The 21,821-nt window shown below is 40.1% G+C and overlaps 1 protein-coding gene across 1 annotated transcript in view; it reads right to left on the reverse strand.

Annotated features, from left to right (window-relative positions):
* Nucleotides 1-335: 335 nt before the first annotated feature.
* ece2b (endothelin converting enzyme 2b) overlaps nucleotides 336-21,821 on the reverse strand; it is a 35,235-nt gene continuing 13,749 nt past the window's right edge. Inside the window, exons 2-19 of the mRNA XM_080428681.1 lie at nucleotides 21,365-21,451; nucleotides 17,958-18,102; nucleotides 17,468-17,683; nucleotides 17,049-17,173; nucleotides 13,079-13,225; nucleotides 12,639-12,704; nucleotides 11,365-11,553; nucleotides 9,827-9,969; nucleotides 9,396-9,510; nucleotides 9,119-9,229; nucleotides 8,660-8,758; nucleotides 8,472-8,549; nucleotides 7,299-7,402; nucleotides 7,042-7,152; nucleotides 6,114-6,181; nucleotides 5,824-6,014; nucleotides 4,944-5,039; nucleotides 336-4,369 (exon numbers count right to left, since the gene is read on the reverse strand). Coding sequence (XP_080284807.1) covers nucleotides 4,190-4,369; nucleotides 4,944-5,039; nucleotides 5,824-6,014; nucleotides 6,114-6,181; nucleotides 7,042-7,152; nucleotides 7,299-7,402; nucleotides 8,472-8,549; nucleotides 8,660-8,758; nucleotides 9,119-9,229; nucleotides 9,396-9,510; nucleotides 9,827-9,969; nucleotides 11,365-11,553; nucleotides 12,639-12,704; nucleotides 13,079-13,225; nucleotides 17,049-17,173; nucleotides 17,468-17,683; nucleotides 17,958-18,102; nucleotides 21,365-21,451 — 2,271 coding nt within the window. The 3' untranslated portion in view covers nucleotides 336-4,189. The remainder of the gene's footprint in view (nucleotides 4,370-4,943; nucleotides 5,040-5,823; nucleotides 6,015-6,113; nucleotides 6,182-7,041; nucleotides 7,153-7,298; nucleotides 7,403-8,471; nucleotides 8,550-8,659; nucleotides 8,759-9,118; nucleotides 9,230-9,395; nucleotides 9,511-9,826; nucleotides 9,970-11,364; nucleotides 11,554-12,638; nucleotides 12,705-13,078; nucleotides 13,226-17,048; nucleotides 17,174-17,467; nucleotides 17,684-17,957; nucleotides 18,103-21,364; nucleotides 21,452-21,821) is intronic.

The following is a 21,821-nucleotide window of genomic DNA, read 5'->3' on the forward strand; positions in this document are numbered from 1 at the left end:
TCAGCACCACTGCCTTAAACATGTAGTTTTGTCAGTTGGAATAAACCCATAAGCACCCAGGAGGAAGTGGACTAAGAAAGGAGGTGGTGCGGTGCCTCCAGGGGCAAAAACAACTTTTTTTGTACAAATTGGCTCCCAGATTGCTATGTTAGTTCACTGTATGCAACGTCCGTTTTCTCTGTGCCAGTATGTACTGTTAACTTACTATGTTACTTCACTACAGTACATACAAGGTCTGTTGTCTCGACCATTGGCGGTCAATATGTAAAGTTACTATGTTGTTAAAAAGCATTGAACAAACGGAAAGCATTGAAAGAAGACCGTGGCAGTCATGATGATAATATATTTATAGTTATTTATTTTTTCATTGATTACAGACTGGTGATGGAATGAAAGAGCTAAACAGAACAAATCAGCTGTGTCGAGAAGTGAAAGCATCCTAAAGTGATCAATTCTCTGCCCACCCGAGTAGTGAAATTATTATTTTTTGTTTGTTGAGAATCACTTCTAACAACAAGAACACGAGTAAACACTTCAAAACACAAATCAATAAAAAGATGACATTTTGAGACAATCCATTTCACATCTTCATTAAACTGCTCGGACCCGCAGAGGAGCGCTTTACTTGTCGAATTCTCAGGCACTTAAAACAGCCATAAAAAAGGACACATCATTGACAACGAAATAAAGCGCTCCTCACTCAGTTTAAATTCATCACAACATACAAAATATATACTAGAACTATGTATTTTAGACTAAATATATGAGAGAACATAATCTATGATAAAAATGTATTATGAAATATATTTCCAGGGTGTAAAATATAATTTGTAGGTTGGCTGTAGGTTGATTTATTAAATCTATATTTTTTCCAGCATGAGATGTTAAAGGGGACCCATTATGCTTTTCCTGACTTTCTGATATACTGTATGATATTACATTGTCAGATGTTTGTATTAAATGTGGCCAAGGATTCAAATATGGAGGTAAATGAATGATATTAGTAAGTAATTCCTGTGAGCAAAAATCTCAGGCTTCAGAATGGTAGGTTTCCAATGATTTTCGAAACGAGTTGTCAGCTTGTGACAAATTTCTTATGGTCATCTGCTCCAGGCACAACACGCCCATGAAGTACAGGGACATGCATGACCAACCACCAACCAGTTAAATCTGTCTCTGGAGTCGCATCGCATGACCGCTCTGCTCAGGACTACATATAAGTGTTGGGATTTTTTTCGCTGTCTCCCAAAACGTGCTATTTTGGTTGTGACGACTTCACAAGAAAACAAATTTAACTTAAACAGCCTACATCCTACCGTGTTTGTTTTTTGCCATTTTTGAATTTGGATCCTGAAAAATAACTGTTTTGGACATAATTATGTCCAAAACAGTTGCTTTTCAGGATTCAACCTCATTATGAGGTTTCCACCCGAAAGAGACGATAAGTTAAATACGTTTTATCTATTTATCAGATACTTAGTAGAGTCCCAGAATAAAAAATATAGAGCTGGAAATGAGCATAATAGGTCCCGTTTGACATTGGGATTAAAACAAACAACCTGCTGATACAGTTGCACATTGTAATACCAGAGAACTAGTATGTATTACACTTAGTCTTTGTTAGTAGTAGTGGTACCAGTATGTACTACATTGCTCGGTGGTGGTGGTGGTGGTGGTAGTAGTGGTACCAGTATGTACTAAAGTACTCTGGTAGAAGTAGTAGTACTAATGGAGCTCTACTATTTCAAATGAGCCTAGAAACAAGGCTCATTGAAATCATAAATACATTTAGTGGGTTTCAATCTATCTGGAGAAAGCAGATTAGATGGAGATAGATTAGAGAGAAAGAGAGAGAGATCAACAGATAGATACAGATAGATCAATAGACATGTAGAATACTAGACAGGTATGTTCAGTAACACATCCAATGACTTAACTGCTTTAATAGTCAGTACAGTGTCTTCACTCAGTGTCTTCACTCAGTAGAGTGCACACCTACACTAATACAGTATGCCAGTGAAATAAGGGCCATTTCCATATGTCCAATAGTTCAGCGCTATTGTTCAGTGACCGAGAGTGAGTTTATAAAGGCACACAAAGTTTAGTGGGGTTAATTGGGAAATCATTCGGAAAGGTTTGTGAGTTCTTAGCCCATGACAAAGCTTTCCACAACGTTTCAAAGGCTTTTGGAGATATCCTTCTAGTAGCTAGAGAATGGGGTGAAGATATCCCCCCCGTCCAACTCTGGTGTAGACAGAAAAAAGCGGTCCAAGTGCAGAGCCAACCCAGGTCCAGTGGACCAAGTCTAAGTGGTGTAAAACCCAATATGGAATGAACTACAGACTCCATTACTGATACTACTACTAATACATGGGTAATAAATATATAACAAACTACAGACTGTAGTCAAATCTCTCCTGGAGAATCTGTCCCACTGAAGGCTGAGACACAACACAGTTAAACAGGATAATTCAGTGGACACGTGTGTGCGCGCGCACACACACACACACACACACACACACACACACACACACACACACACACACACACAGGGGAGGAACACAGTAAGCATATAAAGAATAGAAGCAGCTTCAACATCTATCAAAAAGAATTTATAGGAATGGACAGTGATGTCACAAGGTCATGGGTCATTGGTATATCATGTGTGTTGCAGTCCTCTGCTTGGTTTATTTCACAGGCAATATTCACACGCGCGCACACACACACACACGCGCACTTATGCGCGCGCACACACACACACACACACACACACACACACACACACACACACACACACACACCTAATCTATTATACTCTCTCACACACCTTAAGTGCATAACCACAACAAACCATACAAAAAACTAAACAAAAACCATCATGTGGTTCTGTCAAATCAAAGTATTAAAGTGTGTCAGTAAACAATAACGTCTCAATGGCAACCAGGTCACCATGGGAACCCATGGATGGCTATTGTCATAATTCAGTAGATTCATAATGTATATCTCCATTTTATATTTGGTTTTATCTCAATATCAATTATTCTAAATCAGCGATTCCTAACCTGTGGGCCGTGAGGAAGTGGGTCCCCAAATATTTGGCTATATTATAACATTAATATATGTTATAATATAACATTAATATAAAACAATGTAATGTGTTTTTCATTGTGATACCGATAAATAGGAACTTAAAAGTATACCATGTTCGTTCCATTGATCCAAGCCGGAACACAATCGATTGATTCATCGTTAAAATAAACACGCTCTGAAAATGCACGCAGCCCACCCATCTGACACGGCACCCAAATTTCGCTATTTTCAAGTGGGTCTTAATCCAGACAAGGCTGGGGGCTGCTGCTCGAGATAGAGATAAAGAGATAAAACTGGTAAGTTATTCATTTTTTTTAACAGGGCTTTAAAGTGATAGTTATGATTCTGTTTCACTTCCTCGACGACCGTCTGGGGACTGTTTGTTTGTTTGGTGGCGTCTCCATGGGAACCAAAAATGTCAACGTGTCATTTTTTTTATCAGTCAAGAGAGTCGGGCACATGACGCGGCTCACTGGAAGCAGCAGGCAGGAGGAGGCTCCTCTACCACAGTGGTTCTCAAAATGGGGTCCTGGGACCCCCAGGGGCCCTTGAGGGGTTCCAGGGGGTCCCCAGGTAAATGGTCAATCGTTAGGAACCATATGGACCCTTACAGGTCTGTAACTCTGAGAGTACAAATGGTTCCATTTGTACACTCTCAAGAGTTATTGGGGGGGTCCATTACCTAATGTATAGGGCATAGCAGTGGCGGCCATTTTGTAGTGCCACAGATAGAAAACCCATTATTTTTTCTCATAGAGATTTCCAAAAATATTTATATTGATTATTTTAAGCCTGGAACCAACCCATCAAGTGTCAAAAAAATATTTGACACTAGATATTTATTAAATATAATATAGTATAATTAAATATTCAAATATTCTTTGACACAGAATCAAATGTTTTATGGTCATGATTCACCAGGAGCCTGGATGGCTTGGTTCCAGGCTTAAAATAATTTATATAAATATTTTCGGAAATCTCTATGGGAAAATAATTAATGGGCTTTCGATCTGTGGCACCACAAAATGGCCGCTGCTGCTGCTATGCCCAATACCAAACTAGGTGTCCTTGAAATTAAAAACGTTTGAGAACCACTGCTCTACCACACCTGACAGCGCTTCTGCCCCGGGTTCATGGCAGATCCCACGGGACAGTTGAAGTGTCGGGAGAACTCTGGAGAGTTTGACAACGTCCCGATGACCCGGTACCGGGGGGGGCTGTGGGGGTCCGTCATCAGGCCCTCATGAGCGCTTTCTGGGGTCCTCACAGAACACCACACCTGGAGGAGAGTTGGTGTTAGCATGTTAGCATTCTAGAAATCTGAAAAATCTAACTGAAACATCATGAAACAACAAACAATGTGTGCCGATTTCCGTGAGTTTTGGACAAACTCTGTAGGCGTAGGAGTAAAACCAGTGTTTTGAAGAAAACGCAAATGTTGCATTATGAAGAATGATCCAAAAAAGACACGCACAGGCACGACACTAGAAGGAGCCCCACTGAACTCACTGAACCCAGTTTCGGCACACAAATGGGGTCAAATTCCTTCTACGGCTATGCCACCAGAATGTGGAATGTTCTACCAACAGGTATAAATAGTGTGACTCCTTACCCTCCTTACCCAAAAAGTCTAACCGGAAATGACCCCCCCCCCCCCCCCCCTCCCCCAACTGTTTACAGTACATATCTTTCTTTCATATGCTTTTTTTTGCATATTATTGTATATTGTTGTTTGTCTTTAAATGCCTCGATGAATTGAATACACAGGAACTTAATGGAAAGAAGTCCTGAGGGCTTATCTGGGTCATTCTTTTATCATTCTTTTGTATAAATCTGTGCCACTGTCTACCCACCTGGGCAAAACCAACGAAGAACAGTTGCTCATTGGTGAGGTTGACAGCTGGTAGTCTCTTCTCCTCACCATGCTCCTGTACCCATGACCTATAGGCCTGAGAGATGTTATTCATATTATTAGCATTACCATATATCTCAGACATTTAATCACATTGACACATTATAATAAAGTAAAAAAAATCACACCCAGTGTGAAGTGAGCGGTGTTATTTAGAAACAACAGTGGTCATCACAGTGATGGAAGCTCACTTAAAAAAAAAAAGTATTTTTTTGGAAGTGCGTTGTGCTATTTATAGGTTATTAATTTCATCATGCGTCTTGCTAGCCAATCAAAGCAAAGGGTCTGAATAGAGTCAGCCAATCACGGTACAGCGAAAAGGGTGTGAATAGAGTCAGTCAATCACAGTACAGGGAAAGACACCGCTCAAAAATGGGTTTATATACTATATAAATACATTTTTGTCCTTTATGAACACATTTCAGACTATCATCAATCAAACTTTATTTATACTAGATTTTCAGGCTGCTATGCGGCTTTCAAATCCAGTCCTATATCCTACCGAGATATGGCCATTTGAAGTGTTAAACTCTGCTGCAAGACTGCTGTAACGCCCCATAAGTGTGCAATTTAGGTTTATAGGTCCGACATGGCCCCTGGTGTGACTATTGTCAAGGCAATTTGAATATAGGATAGCTAGCACATTTAGGACTAGGTCCTTCCTCAGGCAACACCAATGCTGCCTGAGGAATGATTCTTGTCCAAAATGCATTGCTTGTTCTGCTGCATGAATGTTGTTAACCTTGAAGTGTTACTAGCTTTTAAGGTGCTTACGTAAGTATATTGTATATCGTTAGCATGTTAATAACATTGGCACTGACGTTATAAGCAGCTTTCAGTCCTCCGTTATCAGCAATGTTTTCTCCCAGCGTGTTCTTTCCGTTGATGTGTTCTCCGTTGACAGTGTAGCTGTTGTACTGCTCCACCATGCACTCTGTCTCCTTCTTAAAGAACTCCAGGGAGGAGTTCTGCCACCAGGGACGCAGATTGCCCTGCTTATCATACTCCCTGCCTACAGACACACAGACCGACAGACAGACAGGTTAGTCTCCTCATCATTCTCCACTACCAAAGCAAAGTCACACAGATGGGCTTTGGTACGTGAACCCACCCTGGTCATCGAAGGCGTGTGTGAGTTCATGTCCCATGACCACTCCAATCCCTCCAAAGTTCAACGCTCTGAACACAACACAATCATCACTGGTTACAATGTATTATATGTACAAATATTACATGAATTCATTAAGGAATTAAATGTTACATAAATTAAATAATTAAATGTAAAAATTTTATATTGAAGGAGTAGTTCACCCAAACAATGACTTATGTTCTAACAATTACACACCCCATGAAGCCTTGAAGAGATTTTTTTAGTTTTTGTCGCATTCCTAAAGCAATAATTCCAACAATCAAATTATTGGCTCAGGAAGAAAAAAAAATCACAATTCATTCAAGGCTTCATGAGGTGTGTAATTGATAGAAATTAAGTCCTAAATAAGTCCTATTTTGGGTGTACTACTCCTTTATCTAGTTGGTGAAGTAGTTTAGTTATCTACTGCAAATCTGTGGTTGATTAGTTATCTAACAATAGCTGGTTAATGACTTAGTTATCTAGTTGAGTTAGTTAGCTAACTAGCTATCTGGTGTTAATGAGTTAGCTAGTGAGCTATCTGTGCCTAATGAGTTACTGTAGCTAATTAGCCATCGGTGGTTAATAAATTAGTTAATTGGAAGTTGGAAAAGCAGAAAACTGCATTAAAGGGAAAGATCACCCCCAAAATTACTTTTTTCCTATCAATTACACACCCCATGGAGACTTGAATTCATGGAGATTTTGGAGAGTTTTTGACGCATTCAAGCCAATAATTTGATGACCGGCGGCGGCTCCGGTAGGAGACTCTGAGTCTTCTACCGGAGACATTAGCATCTTTCTACCGGTCATCAAATTATTGGCTTTAATAGGAATGCGACAAAAACAAAAAAATCTCCATGAATCCAAGGCTTCATGGGGTGTGTGACAGACAGACAGATCAACAGACTTTGGGTGGTCGCGGGCGTAGAAGGGAGCTTGCAGGATGCCAGCTGGGAACACGATGCCGTTCTTGGTGGGCATGTAGTATGCATTTACTGTAGGAGGGGTCATACTCCACCTGGAGAGGAGAAAGGGCATAGAGGAATCTCAGCAAAAAAGACATCTCTGTCATGTGTACCTGCTGTGTGAGTGTGAGAGTGAGAGTGAGAGTGAGAGGGACTGGGAGTGGGAGAGTGAGAGTGAGAGAGTGAGTGAGTGTCTTACTGGTCTCTGTTAGGAGTTTTGCGGAGTTGGTCTGACATCACTCTCGCCGAGAAGTTGTAAAAGTTTAACATGTTCTGAAAGAAGTTGTCAGCTGTGACCTCATACTGAAATAGAACAGATTAGACAGACAGGAGATATAATATGAATTATAGACTAATGTATGACCTGGCCATTCATTTTCATGATCCGAAAAGGTCCTCCTACATTCAATTGAGTCGTCTAAAAGGTATTGCTAAAATTTGTAACAGCCAGTTATAATTAGTGCATAGCTAAAAACATAATCTCAGAATATGAATTATTTTTAAAAGACATCATTGGAGAGCTCTGCTCAACACATTGCTTAACTATGACCCCTAGTGGCACAAATCAGAATTATAATGATGCCACTGAATACGCCTGCGAAGGCCATGGTTTATAGTGATTTTATAACGGCTTTATGTCCAATCTGGTGTGCTGTATGCTTCAAATAACTTAATTGAGATTGTAAATTTCTCCTTGTTCACCCTCTTTTTTCTTTCTTTCCTGGAAAACAATGAAATGATGGAGCTTGAACGAAAACATTTTTTACCCACTGACCCACAAATATACACCTGTAGACCTGTGATGTGACAATAAAACTGACTCTGATTCAGCAACTCGTGTCCTACCTGACACCAGGGTCTACATTTCTCAATAGAAGAGTAGGAAGACCACCTCTAACGACCGCATACGTGCTAGCTGTATTGTTGTTTTAACATACTCTACAATACAGATTTGTTCAAATAAAAATCTTGTACTTAAATAAGTTGTTGCTTTAACAAGTTCCCAGGCCAGCCAGTGTTTGGATTCAAAATGGAATATATAAATAAATCTAGGTTCTAGCCCCTCTACAGTGCATTGGTACTCTATCTAGGTACAAAGGACAAACACAAGTAAACTCTACTACTCAGAATCAAACAAGCACTATACATTCACAACAATAAATTGATTACAAAAAAATGAATGTTTAGGGGTGGGAAATCTGTGGGATTGTAGCAGTGTCTATCTGTCTGAATAGGTGTGCTTGATTGTTCAACATTATGTGATGCCATACAGTTTATCAAACTTATCAAGAATAAATGACTATTGAATGCATGCATAAATTATATCATCATTGCATTTATTAATATTTAATAGCAGCATGATGTCACTCACCCCGTCATAAACATCGTCTAGTTCTTTTGAGTCGAGGATGAAGTCTGGGAAGCCAATCATATCATAGATAGCATCTGCCTACACTCAGACAGGCAGAATAAGAGAGAAATAGACATTTAGTAGATGTAGTCAAAAGGTTTTAATTAATGAAAGTATACTGTGTAACTTTTTCAATTCACATCTCTTACCTTGTCTTTTGCAGCCTGTCTTGTCTGTCCATCCATCCAGGTTAGTTTGTCCAGAGATTCCTTAAACGCAGATCGAATCCCATTGATCATCTCTTCAGCCTGACAGACAGGGAGAGAGAGACAGGGAGAGAGGTAGGGACAGTGAAACAAAGAGAGACAGGGAAAGAGAGACATGGAGGTAGAGACAGGGAGACAGAGACATGGAGGGAGAGAGATATATCAGGAGAGAGACAAAAAGGAGAGACAGACTCGAGGTCTAATGTAATTTGTATCTAATGTCTTGAAATGCAATCTAATCTAATCTAAATTAAGCTTATTTAGTCTAATCTAATGTAATCGTGTCTAATGTAATGATATGAAATGTAATGTCATATAAATGTCCTGTCTGTCTCCTGGCTTAGTGATGACAGTTAGTTAGTTAGTTAGTTAGTTTATTTAGTTATGACAGTGAATACTTACTATCTCTTTACTGTATTTGTCAAACGTGTGTTTGACGAAGAGCGCTCCCAGAGCAAACCCCAGTGTATCGTCTGTGTTCCCAATGCATGTCTGCCAGCGAGGAGTACACGACTGGAACAATAAACAGCAACGTTACTAATATTAGAAGCAACAGCAGTAGTAACAGTACCGGTGGTGATAATAGTATCTGTAGTAGTAGTAGCATCAATAGTAGTAGTGGCTGATATATTACTACTAGATATATTAGTGATAGTAACAATAATAGTAGTACCAGCACCTTTTTGGTTCCATACAGACTCTCCAGTAGTTTGTCTTGTGCATTCTCAAAGCGTTGATCCAAACTGGATACACCTTTCTGAGCCAGCGTCCAGATCATGTAGTTATTCAGCAAGCTGAGACACCAGTATATAGACACACATACAGTATAGATAGAAAGACAGACAGACAAACAGACGCATATATACGCATATATACACAAGACAGACAGACAGACAGACAGACAGACAGACAGACAGACAGACAGTGTTATTTCCATCAAAATATATTTGTAAATTTGTAAAAATGTATTTGAACAAAGAAGGCGCTGGAGCAGTACGGACGATTAGAGCCTTTTTTTATTTAAGTCACTGGGTGCAAAGCAAAACGACAACGTTTTGTAACCTTACATCAAAACGTTGTCGTTTTTTTTTCTTCTTTGTGTGTACGAACCTGTGATCAGTCTTGTTAATGAGCTCTGACAGTTGAACCAGGTATTCTTTTGCGTAAAGGACAAGAGGTTCTGATTCGTTGAGTTCCAGAGGAGAGAGAGACGCAGACAGGAAGTCTAGCCACTCTACTGCTGGACACAACGTCTGGAAATACACACGTGTCATATCGAATATAATAAGTCATACACATTAGAATAATAACACATCTGGCAATACACACATCATATTAAATATACATTAACAATCATACACATCATTACTGTCTTTACTATAGCAAAACGCACATAAACATATATATTATAATATTAAACAATCATGCACATAATGTGATAATATAATTACATTAAACATAATGCTCATACACGTTAAGATAATAGAGGGTGAGACAGAGAGACAGGTAGAGGGGTGAGAAAGACAGGTAGAGCAGTGGTTGAGCCTTTTCAGGCCAGGATACCCCACCCTGACAAGCACTTGGAATTGTAGGAGTTGAGGCATTACATTTAGTTTGACTCAGTTCCACAGATAAATCTTGTGAAAATAGCTACTTTCACAATTCTTTCCTCTTTCTTATATTATTTGACAATTTGGCCGATGTTTGACCAGTTGTTATAGTATAGTTTGTTGATTACTTTTGACGCAGTAATGGTGTTATTCTTATTTATTTATTTTAGGTATTAGAAAGGCACCTTAAATTGTCACTTTAGAAATGTGCATATACCCTGTATACACTTATACTGTATGTTGGCTTGTTTTTTGAGTGAGAAAACAATGTTGCACATTAAGCAAATCATCTGGGGACCCCCCCCCCCCCTGAAAATCATGTGGGGACCCAACCCACAGGTTGAGAACCACTGAGGTAGTGGGTGAGACAGAGAGACAGATAGGTAGAGGGTGAGACAGGGAGACAGAGGGTGAGACAGAGAGACAGGTACAGGGTGAGACAGACAGACAGACAGACAGACAGACAGACAGACAGACACGTAGGACGTGAGACAGAGACAGGCAGAGGGTGATACGCAGTGGTGTAAAGTAACTAAGTACATTTACTTAAGTACTGTACTTAAGTAAAATGTTGAGGTATTTGTACTTTACTTGAGTATTTCCAATTTCCAATACTTTTACTTCTACTCCACTACATCTCAGAGGCAAATATTGTACTTTTACTCCACTACAATTATTTGAAAACTTTAGTTACTAGTTACTTTTCAGATATAAACTATGATATAATGAAACCTACATTAACCACTTTAAACCTATTTTATACCTAGGCTATTTGAAAATAGCAGATCTACAAGCTCACAACGCGTCGCAACGCGACGCGTTGTGAGCTTGTAGATCGTCTATTTTCAAATATTTAGTATTTTTACTTTTGGTACTTTAAGTACATTTTGATGCCAATACTTTTGTACTTTTACTCAAGTAAATTTTTTATTTTGGATTTTTACTTGTAACAGAGTATTTTTATATTGCAGTATTGGTACTTTTACTTAAGTAAAGAATTTGAGTACTTTTTCCACCACTGGTGATACGGTACTGTACCTGCAGCTCAGAGACGGTCATCTTGTGGTAGATCTTCTCCTCGTCTCTGCGTTCATCCTGAGGGACCTGAATGGAGGCCAGCTCCGTCTCAAAGTCTATGATCTGCTCCATCAGAGGCCTAGTGGCGTTCCTGTCTCCGCCCAGCAGCAGACCCAGCTCCACCATGTAGTCCAGGTACGCTGACAAGACCTACAATCCCATCAACAGTATTGAAATCATTATAAATCAGTGGTTCTCAAACTTTTTAGCTCAAGACCCAAAAGAGACATTTAACGTTTGCCCGGGACCCAAAACTAGTGAAAATAGCAGATCTAATTACATTTTTTTGTTGATTTTTTTTTCAATAATAAATATTCTTAACCCATTAAGACCTGAGGCCGCTTCTAAACATTTTCAAAATCCCCCCAAAAAAAATCGGAAAAAAATATTTAACAAATAATTTTCTAGATTTTTCAAAAATAGCAGATCTACAAGCTCATAGCGCGGCACTCGGTGCCGCGCTATGAGCTTGTATATCTGCTATTTTTGAATAGCCAAAGAATTCTAAAGTGACAGAGATGCGTTCCAGGTATTAATGGGTTAAATGTAGTGCAGGAAATGAAAAAAATAAGAGGATATTTACTCAGAACCCATAAAAAAATTGGTCCGCGACCCAGACATGGGTCCCGACCCACTGTTGGGGAAACATTGGCATTATATCATTCACTAATGTAGGCAGGACCCTTGTATCTCTATATTTCAACTTTTTTATGTTGCTGCGTAAATTACTGCCCTACTGCGTCGTACAAGAGTACTGCACAAAAGTAGCTAAAATAGCCGATCTATAAGCTCACAATGCATTGTGTTGCAATGTGTTATGAACTTATATATCTGCTATTTTTGATACTTTTGATACATCGTGCAAGTGGTGAAGACTGTCTGTGGGTTTTATAAATATCTAATAGATGAAAGGTTGAAAGAGCTTGTGACTTAATAACTACATTGGATTCATTGGAACACAGGTTCTTTTTGCCATTTCCTGAAATGCAACAGTTTTGGACATACAGTACAAGGTTTCCACCCAACAGCAACGCTAAAATGTTGTAATAATCCATATTATTCTGTGGTGAGATTATGTGATCTCATCAATATTTCTTCTGCTGGTCACTGGGAGCTGACCAGTACAACCACAGTCTTCTGCTGTTGCCACCGGGCAGCATAATTCTTTTGTATTTAATTGACTATCAAAAAGTATTTATTGGTTTACAGGTGTCATACGTTATTGTCAGGCTGACCTTCTCATTGGCTGTCTTGTTGAGGTAGTAGTCCCTGGATGGTAGGAAAAGCCCTGATTGGTCCACCTGACGGGAGAGAGTCAGCCAATAGGAGAACAGCGAATACAGGCCTTCTCAATGTGTGGCATTGAGCAGAGTGAAGGCTGATGTCACTCACTGTGGACATTCTTTCATGCTTCATTCACACATTACTAATTACATTATATTTGGGTGCGAACCAAACTGGGGCATATCTTAACATTTAAATAAACTTTAAATATATGTTACTATGAAAACGAAACACTCAAGCGTGGAAAAAAGGGGGAAAAGGCATTGGCATCAGCCTTACATACAGTATTATCAACAAAAGTAGCCTATCATGTCCATGTGACGAGCAGCTCACAGAACAAATCTGAGGCCCTTTCATAGACAAGTGTTTGGTTGAAGTAACGGCTCTCTACCTGTATAATGTTACTGTTGGAGCTCTTGGGGTCGACACTGACTCCGACACTGAAGAAAGGCTGGCCTCTGTAAGGACCAGACACCAGACGTAAAACTTCCTGGAAGTTGTCCTTATCCCAGGAACCTGTTAGATTCCAGCCTCCAGTCTGACGCACGCGCGTGCGCACACACACACACACACACACACACACACACACACACACACGTAGACAGACAGAGAGATAAGGTAGATAAATAGAGAGGCAGAGAGACAGAGACAAAAATATTTAAATAGTTTTACAGTAAAACTAAACAAATGTTAAAATGCTGCTCTAGTATATTTCTTTACAGGTTGGTGTTAAACTGTTGAGTTTGAATACACTTATCCAAATACATTCAAACAGTTTAATAATTAAAATAAAATGTATTATTTAACATCATTTATAATAATTTTCTTTCTTGACAGAACCAAATGTGTTGCGATTATTATTTTTAATTCATCCAGTATTATAAAATGTGGGGGGAAAAAACATTTAGGAAACGCTTATTTTATCAACATTCATTTAAACAAACAAAAAAGGTAATGAACATGTAGTTTTATAATGAATGGATTCAAAGCATCAGAGATGCTGTGTTCCCTCTCCTGCTCCCTTTTCAAATCTAATGCTTCTCAGCTCTATTCAAATCTCTCTAACTGTATTCAGCTCAATTCAAAGAGATTCATCTCTGTTCAAATCTATCTATAAATTATGAACTCAATGCTATTATTCTCTATTCAAATCCATTTCTCAATTCGTCTCTATTGTCTGCTGCGTTGCAGCTGTTGCATTTGAGACAATGATCAATATTGTTTTGACACATTTCTCTCCCGTCTTCAGAACAAGAATGCGTATTTGGTGATGTAACTTGGTATTATTGTCTGTCATAATATTCTCACAGACAATGGGTCCTATTCATTACATTAAAAATGAACCGTTTCTGTCTGTTTCTGGTGATGAATGTAAGATTTACAACACAAAGCACGGCATCTCCTCACAGAAACCTCAATAAAGACAGCCAAGATGAAATGTACAAGGAATAAGACGACTTGAATCACTTTACTGAACTTCAGTAATAAATGTTGGCGTTTCTCTGCATGTTTTTTTGTCTCATGCGTTTCTCCCCACATCCAGCAGATGTCCCCAGTGTGTCCTTCATGAGCACCTGTCTGTCCAATGACCTTTAGGGCCCCATTATTTGGGAAACAGGCAAACCAGTCAGTGGTGTGGTAGGTGGGAGGTGGCGACTGACTGTTGGTATTTTCAGGACCAGAGAAAGGCGGACCACACGTGGCGAATTGGTCAAATGGGTTTGTATTAGGATGAATATATCATCAGTGGGTGTGCTGCAGGATTCAATCAGGACCAATCAAATGGCTGCTGTTCATGACCTTTGAGAGCTGTGCTGAGCTCAGCACACCGTCATGCTGGTAATATACACAGTGTCATGAAAGAGGAGCCCCTGAAAGGTTAATTTCTCTCAAGAGCAAACTTCTCAAATCTACGCACCCACATCAACAATGCACACATATAGGCCTACTGGGAATTGTCATTGTACATTCTGGAAATGGTCAATTTTCCTGTCTGCTGCACACCGAATCCATATTCATTGCTTGTTTGTCACATTAGTCTTTGTTCCAGCAGTATTTCTGTCTGAATCATGCCTCTATTACTTGTACCTTTATGCCTATCTTCTTAGTAAACCCTGTTATTGTTACTTCCGCCATCTGTCTACTCCTTCTGCTCAGACAGTACAAACAAGCCATAAAATAGACCCAGCAGGAGGGGACCATGTTGCCACACCATGGCAACATCAGATCCCCTTGGAGTTTCTAGAGGGGATTTCAGTCAACCATCCAGGTGCTGCCTTTACATCACCCCAACCAGAACAATCTGCAGTGGCCCTGACATCCACTCCACGTCAGCTCATACCCGAGACCTGTGCTTACCTCCACCAGAGTGATACCACATCATCTACCTCAGTGGTTCCCACCCTTTTTTTTCTTGGAGCCCCCCGCCTTGGACAAAAGCTGAGACCACCCACCCGTGCGCACATGCACGCACACACACACACACACACTATATATTCTTCAATTTGACAAACTGCGAAAATAGCGATCAGCGACCTCACATGTGTTGCATTGCGACGTGTTGTGAGCTTGTCGCTCTGTTATCTTCACCATTTTTTTTCCAAAGATGTTTAATATTTTTGACTATTTTTGACAATAATATGACATGCACCATAACAGTAAAGCAAGTTATGATTTTGTTGCAACATTGTTTTGGTCTACCTCCAAACAGATATGGCCTCACACACTCCCCTGTGATCTTTGGCGCCTCCCCAAGTGGGGCCCCGACACCAACTTGGGAAACACTGACCTACCTCATCATCAGTCCTGGCCTGCTCCAGTTACTGTCCGTTCTGCTAACTTAAAAGAATGCGAGCATGAACGGGTGCACGGCTCAGAAATAATTCAGATTTTTTTTTTTCATAGGCACTATCAAAGTACCTATAGGACATTTTGTGAGTGCAGGTGATCTTTTTGCTTATTCATAATGTCTAGGACCCGGTTTAATTTTTCAGTGCTTTCCAGCAAGGTTTGTTCAAGGACGAGTTACGGCCCTTTTTTTCTCAAGTAATCAATATATCCGGGAATATATTTTTTCCAACGGTCATCAGTACAGCTATACAAAATGTGAATGTTACGTTGTGAGAAATCAACACACCTTTTATTCGGAACAAGGTCGAGGTTTCACCGCGACTAAAGGCATCAACCTGTATCATCATGCCCCAGTGAGTAAAGACCTGTAGTCTCACAGGAGCCCCTAGCTGACCTAGACTCCCTCAATGCGTTGCCAGTTCAGATCAACAACCACCTTTATGAGTGTAGGAGGTAGGAGAACACTGTGGCTCTCCCTAGTCTGTCCCTCCAGTCCCTCCAGCAGAGACAACTGTTGGCATCGATGCTGGCATCGGAACAATGGAGGCACTGGTTGGAGGAGGGCGGAACATGCTTTTCCGACAAGTCTGAAGACAAGCGTGTCTGCCTCGAAATGTCACTTGTGGGTGATTGAATTGCAAAAGGAAGGGAGCTGCAGTGTTGAGGCTTCCATCTTCTGTTGTTTACATTGATTGTTTACAGGTCTGGCACCTGTCGAGAAGGTTGCTCGGATGTATTTGTTGTCTAAACTTTATCATCATCATTTCATTACTTAAATGTTCCCATCAGGGTGAATAGGTCCCTAATACGTACCTCTACTGTGGTTAGGTTATGGATAATGAGTGCATTAAGAGGCAGGGAGACAAAAAAAAATAAAGGACCCCATAACCCCTCCCTCTGCTCCACCTGGGTTCACCTACTACACCTCCTCTGGTATTTAACCCATTAAGACAGGGAAAGCATCTGTCCTTTTAGATCTATAACCACTTTAACCATTACCTTAGACAGATATACATATATATATATATTATATATATATATAAGCTTGTAGATCTGCAATTTTTTTTATCATGACAATTTATGCAAATCTTATATATTTTTTAAGCGAACATTTGTAACTCAAATCTTTGCTTCTGGGGATTCTACAAATGTACAAAAGAAATGTGCAAAATGATATGTATTTGGCCACGGACCCCCATCTCAAAATATATTGTTCCAGGGACCCCCCAGAAGCAACACACACACACACACACACACACACACACACACACACGTGTGTATAAGATTGTGTATAAGACATAAGATTTGCACACATTTTCAAGATTTTTCAAAAATAGCAGATCTACAAACTCATAGCGCGGCACAGAGCTTGTATATCTGCTATTGTCGAATTGCCAAAGTACAAAAAAATGGTTAAAGTGGTTACACAGATGCATTCTCGGTTTTAATGGGTTAAAGATTGGTTCAAATGCATGCAATACGCTGTAAAATTTATTTTTTACAGTACTGACCTTGGTGATGAGGTCAATGAGTGGCTGAGCTCCAAGTTCTGTGATTCTCTGCTCGTTGAGACATGACAGATAATATGACTGAGTCTTCCTCTCTGCTTCACTAGTGGAGTTAAACGTCCCATTCTCTGACAGGAGAAAAAAAAAACAGCACTTAATAACAGACAAAATATACATACAGTAGACACCATATTGGCCACCGTCACCGTTGCCGCCATATTGGCAGGGGCAACTTGTTTGTCGTTTTTCATTTCTCTCATTTTTGGGGGGAACAGTTCTAATATTTCTACTCTAAAAAATCTTGAACATTTTTGACAACACAAATCTTGTATGGGGGTCCCTGGCACAAAATCTTTTCAGATGAGGGTCCGTAGCCAAATACATATTAATTTGGGGGTCCTTGACATGAAGAAGTGCATTACCCAGTATGTGTTTCAGTAAAGCCTGGTTCTGGTCCCAGATGGAGTTAAAGGTGGACCAGCGGGCTCGCCCGTCGGGCAGAGGGTTCTTTCGGACCCAGCCTCCGCACGAGAACTGGTAGAAGTCATCACAGGGGTGGATGGAGCTATCCATGGCCGCTACGATCTTACTGGCTACCATTACACATGCCTCGGAAAGGCACAGGCCTCGTCCCGGCGCTGCAAGGCATCATGGGAGAGAAAGGAGAATAGACTGGTTATCTATCTAAGCGAGTGTTTATATTAGGGGTGCAACATTTAATCGAACTAACGCTTCTCGATTATTTGAGTAATCGTAAAAGCAAATTGATGGAATAATCTTTAAATAATAATCAATAGTTGCAGCCCTAGTTTATAGGTTCAAACATATGGAATGGAGATGAATGTATGTATCATACCTGTGCTCTAGCCTCTATGTAAGGGCCAGTGCCATGGAGGGAGGTGAATGTCATACCTGTGCTGTATGTAAGGGCCAGTGCCAGGGAGGTGGCGAGGAGCGTGAGGAGACAGATGAGAAGCAGACCAGACAGTACTACCTCCAGGGAGGTCCTCCTTCCCAGAGGGCCGAGCAACTGGATGCCTCCTTTCCTGAACCCCAGCTACAGAGAGAGAGAGAGAGAGAGAGAGACAACTCATCTACTGTATCTGTCACATTCAACATTTAATCTTCTGCTAGTTGACCTTAAAGCGGGTCTACAAGCTCACAACCACCGGCTATTTCCGGCAAAGAGATGTGTTTTAGAGGGGAAAAAGAGCGGACCAAGTACAGAGCTGACACCAGTCAAGTTTACAAAGCATTATTAGTTTAAGTGGTTAAAAAGTGAAAGATCTGTGTTCTGTCATGTAATCATTGTATAGAGTGTCAGTAACAGGGGTCTCCCCATTTCTACAACTTTAAAAAATTTAACAGAAAATGCTTTTTCAGGTCAGGATACCAATTCTGTCTAATCAGGAGAGAGAACCCCACAAAGATCATTTATCAACTTTTTATAGTGTTCCAGTTCCAAAGTTGTCTGCTAATTTTTTTCATCAAATCCAATCGGTTGTTTATCCTGTATGAGTTCATTCTCTCTCCTGATTGGATAAAATTGGTACTGTGACCTGAATTTTTTTTTTCCTTTTACTAAACGGTTGGTTGGAGACAGAGAGACCTGTGTTACTGAACACACCAAAGATGGTTCATTTATGAAGATACACCATCCCAATTGTAGCCACTAGAGGTGACATGGTACACAAATCCTACAAATGGTCTCCTAAGTGGGCGCCGCGTCTGATGGCAAATCTCACGATCATGTTTACTGGCGCTATATTCCGCGAGTGTGTGTTGCTGGGACAGAGAAAGGTCCATAATAAAGTTGATTTTCACCTGATTTGTCTCTCTAATATGAAAATCTTGGGAATATTGTGTGGCTTGAGACGATCGGGTTCAATATTTAGTTCAGTGACCATGGAGCTAAAGAATGGTTTAGAAGCTGTGTTCACGTTCACTCTTCCATTGGAATTAATAGACTCCAACCTGCTTCCGGTCTCCTAAAAAGGCGTCTGCCTACTTCACGCAGATACGGAAAGTAAACCGGAGATGGCACGTCTTGCTATTTTGGTCTTTGAACACACTATCCACGAGTTTCCAGTGTCCCATGAGGCTTTGCGTGAATTATGGGCATCACTTCCTGTTGTCAGTCATTCCATTAATTTGAGTGATCTATGTTGGTCAATAATAATGTGGGAACACAACCACACAGAAATTTAAAAAAAAAAATTACACATTAAAGTCTGCCTACTTACCCACAAGATCTCCCTCCACACAGCTGATTCAAATTAATGGCTCTTGACAAGTAGCCTAACTCCTGCCCTGCCAGTAAGGCTGCTGTTACTTACTGCTGTGACACCTGAATCTCTACATGGGGATTAGATGGTGCTTGTTAAGCGACTTCAGCGCTTAATAAGCATTGGTCATTAATTTGAGTCAGCTGTGTGGGAGATCTAGGCAGACTGGGTTTCCACATTTTTGACTGACACATAGGCCTAATTATTCACACACCCTTTTCCCCAGTAAACTCCCAAGGAAACTTGTGATTACTATCAGAACAGAGAGCCACTTAACACTTGTTTTAAACAAACAGACAAATGATCACTTACACCCCCTTCAACATGTGATCAGGGCTTGAACTTTTCTTTATGGATCGTCAGCCAATATTGCGACTAGATTATAAAGTCACCCTCCTGGGATAACCACAACCACACATGGTAAAAAAAAAATAGTACCCCAATTCACACTCTCCAACACCTCATGAGTTTGAGACCTACGCAGGTTCATTTATTTGAAATCAACCACCACACCCAAAAATTAACATGAAACTGTTGGAACATGCTTTAAACCGTAGATTGTTTATACAAAGTGACACTGCAGGGTTTACACAGGCAATTGTCTGTTAATTTAATCATTTGTTTCTTTGTCTTTGAGTTACCATGGTTGTAGGGAGGTCCCTTCCTGTGTGTGGAGCGAAAGGTGTGGTAGAGGGCTGAGGACTCTTAAATCCTGGAGCCAGGGCATAGGGTCAAACCATGTGCTGCCATCTCATGGGGGTGATTTGGGTTTAATTTTAGTTTTGCTTTGTATTTAGTTGCAGTTGATGTCCATATTGTTTACTCCTCTCTTCTATGTTATTTGGTTTGGCCAAGCCACTATACAAATACTACTACCCCATGTGTCATTGTGTTAGGTCAGGTTGTTCAGTTAACACTTTGTTTAATTGTGGCTATATTGAGTACAGTGTAGTTTTTCATTTTACCCCGAACTTTCTTATTAGGCCTATTGTGCTCTGGTACTTTTGCAATAAAATAAAAAATAAAAATTAACCTGGCACATTTACTTTGGGGCATGGTCTAAAATCCACTGCCAGATTCTGAGCTAAATATGAATCTACAAAAGACATTTACTTTCTATCTTTGGTTAATTGTCTCTAATATTCAAATAAACTCCAAGCAGCCCTTAAAGGTTTTGCATGTTTGTCCCATAAAACATTAGCATGTGATTTGATATGCAAAAGGTTTACAAAGCACACACATCCAACAGATAAAATCCCAGGTTCAGAACAGAGGAACGCGTTAAGATAGAAAAATATAGAGACGTCCTGCTCCCATAGTAATGTTTTTATGAATTACCACCAAGGTGATGCTTCGAACGCCTTATGGCAGTGATTCTCAAAGTTGGGTCCGGGGACCCCCAGGGGTCCTTGGGGGGGTTTCCAGGGGGGGTCCCCAGCAAAATGTGTTAATACAGCATCACAATCATTTAAACTACTTTATCCATTTATATGTTGGCTACAAGCTACAAGCTTGTACATCTGCTATTTTTTTACTTAAAAGTGTTGTAATTTTGAATTTCTTTGATACAAATCTCTTCTTCTGGGGTCCCTGGCACAAAACCACAGAGACGATATTTCATATATATTTTTTTTTTTTCATAAATTAAAGTCCTATTTTATTCTTTGTCATATGACAGTGTCACACTAACGTAGCAAAAATAGCCGATCTACATGATCACAACTCGTCACATTGTGACGCATTGTGAGCTTGAAGATCTGCTATTTTTTGAAAGATTTATAATATTCGTTGAAATGTTCTGCCTAATACCGTCCCCAAAATAGCAACGCCAGGCTGAAAGTACTTAACAAGAGCTTGTGTCTAAATAATAACTACATTGGATCCTTTGGAACACAGTTCTTTTGTACTGTTCCTGAAAAATAACAGTTTTGGACATGCAAGGTTTCCACCCGTCTGCGACAATATGATATATTGCGATAGGAAATTGAGATGACATGATATATGATATGAGATCATTTGATATTCATACTGTACCTCCACACTGTCGGGTGAAACATTTCCATCAGTTGGACCATCGGCGACATCATCTTCTTCAAACGTTGCTCGTTTGTAACTGGACATCTGAAATACGTAATACAAATCATAACACTGTTAATATATTACAAACGTTTTACAACAACTAAAATACACAGAAGCTATAAGCTGTAATATAAATTCAGACAGACATGTGGGTCAAAAAAGAAGGTGCACAGCCACAGTCCTCAAGGTTAAGCTACACAACTGCAAGCCATGCAGCCTCAACAACTCCTGCCTCCGTTATCACCACCCACGCATTGTGCCAGGAATGATTAAGACACTGCCTTGGTTCAACACTTGCCTCAAAATATACACCAGGCTGTCTTGTTTGTAGGTTAATACACGGCCAACTTAGTTGCTGTGGAGATATTAGTAAGCTTACGCTTTTGAGCATTTCAGATTTTTTACCATGTGT

Source organism: Gymnoscopelus braueri (genome assembly GCF_963280865.1).
Source record: "Gymnoscopelus braueri genome assembly, chromosome: 5".
Lineage (NCBI taxonomy): Eukaryota > Metazoa > Chordata > Actinopteri > Myctophiformes > Myctophidae > Gymnoscopelus > Gymnoscopelus braueri.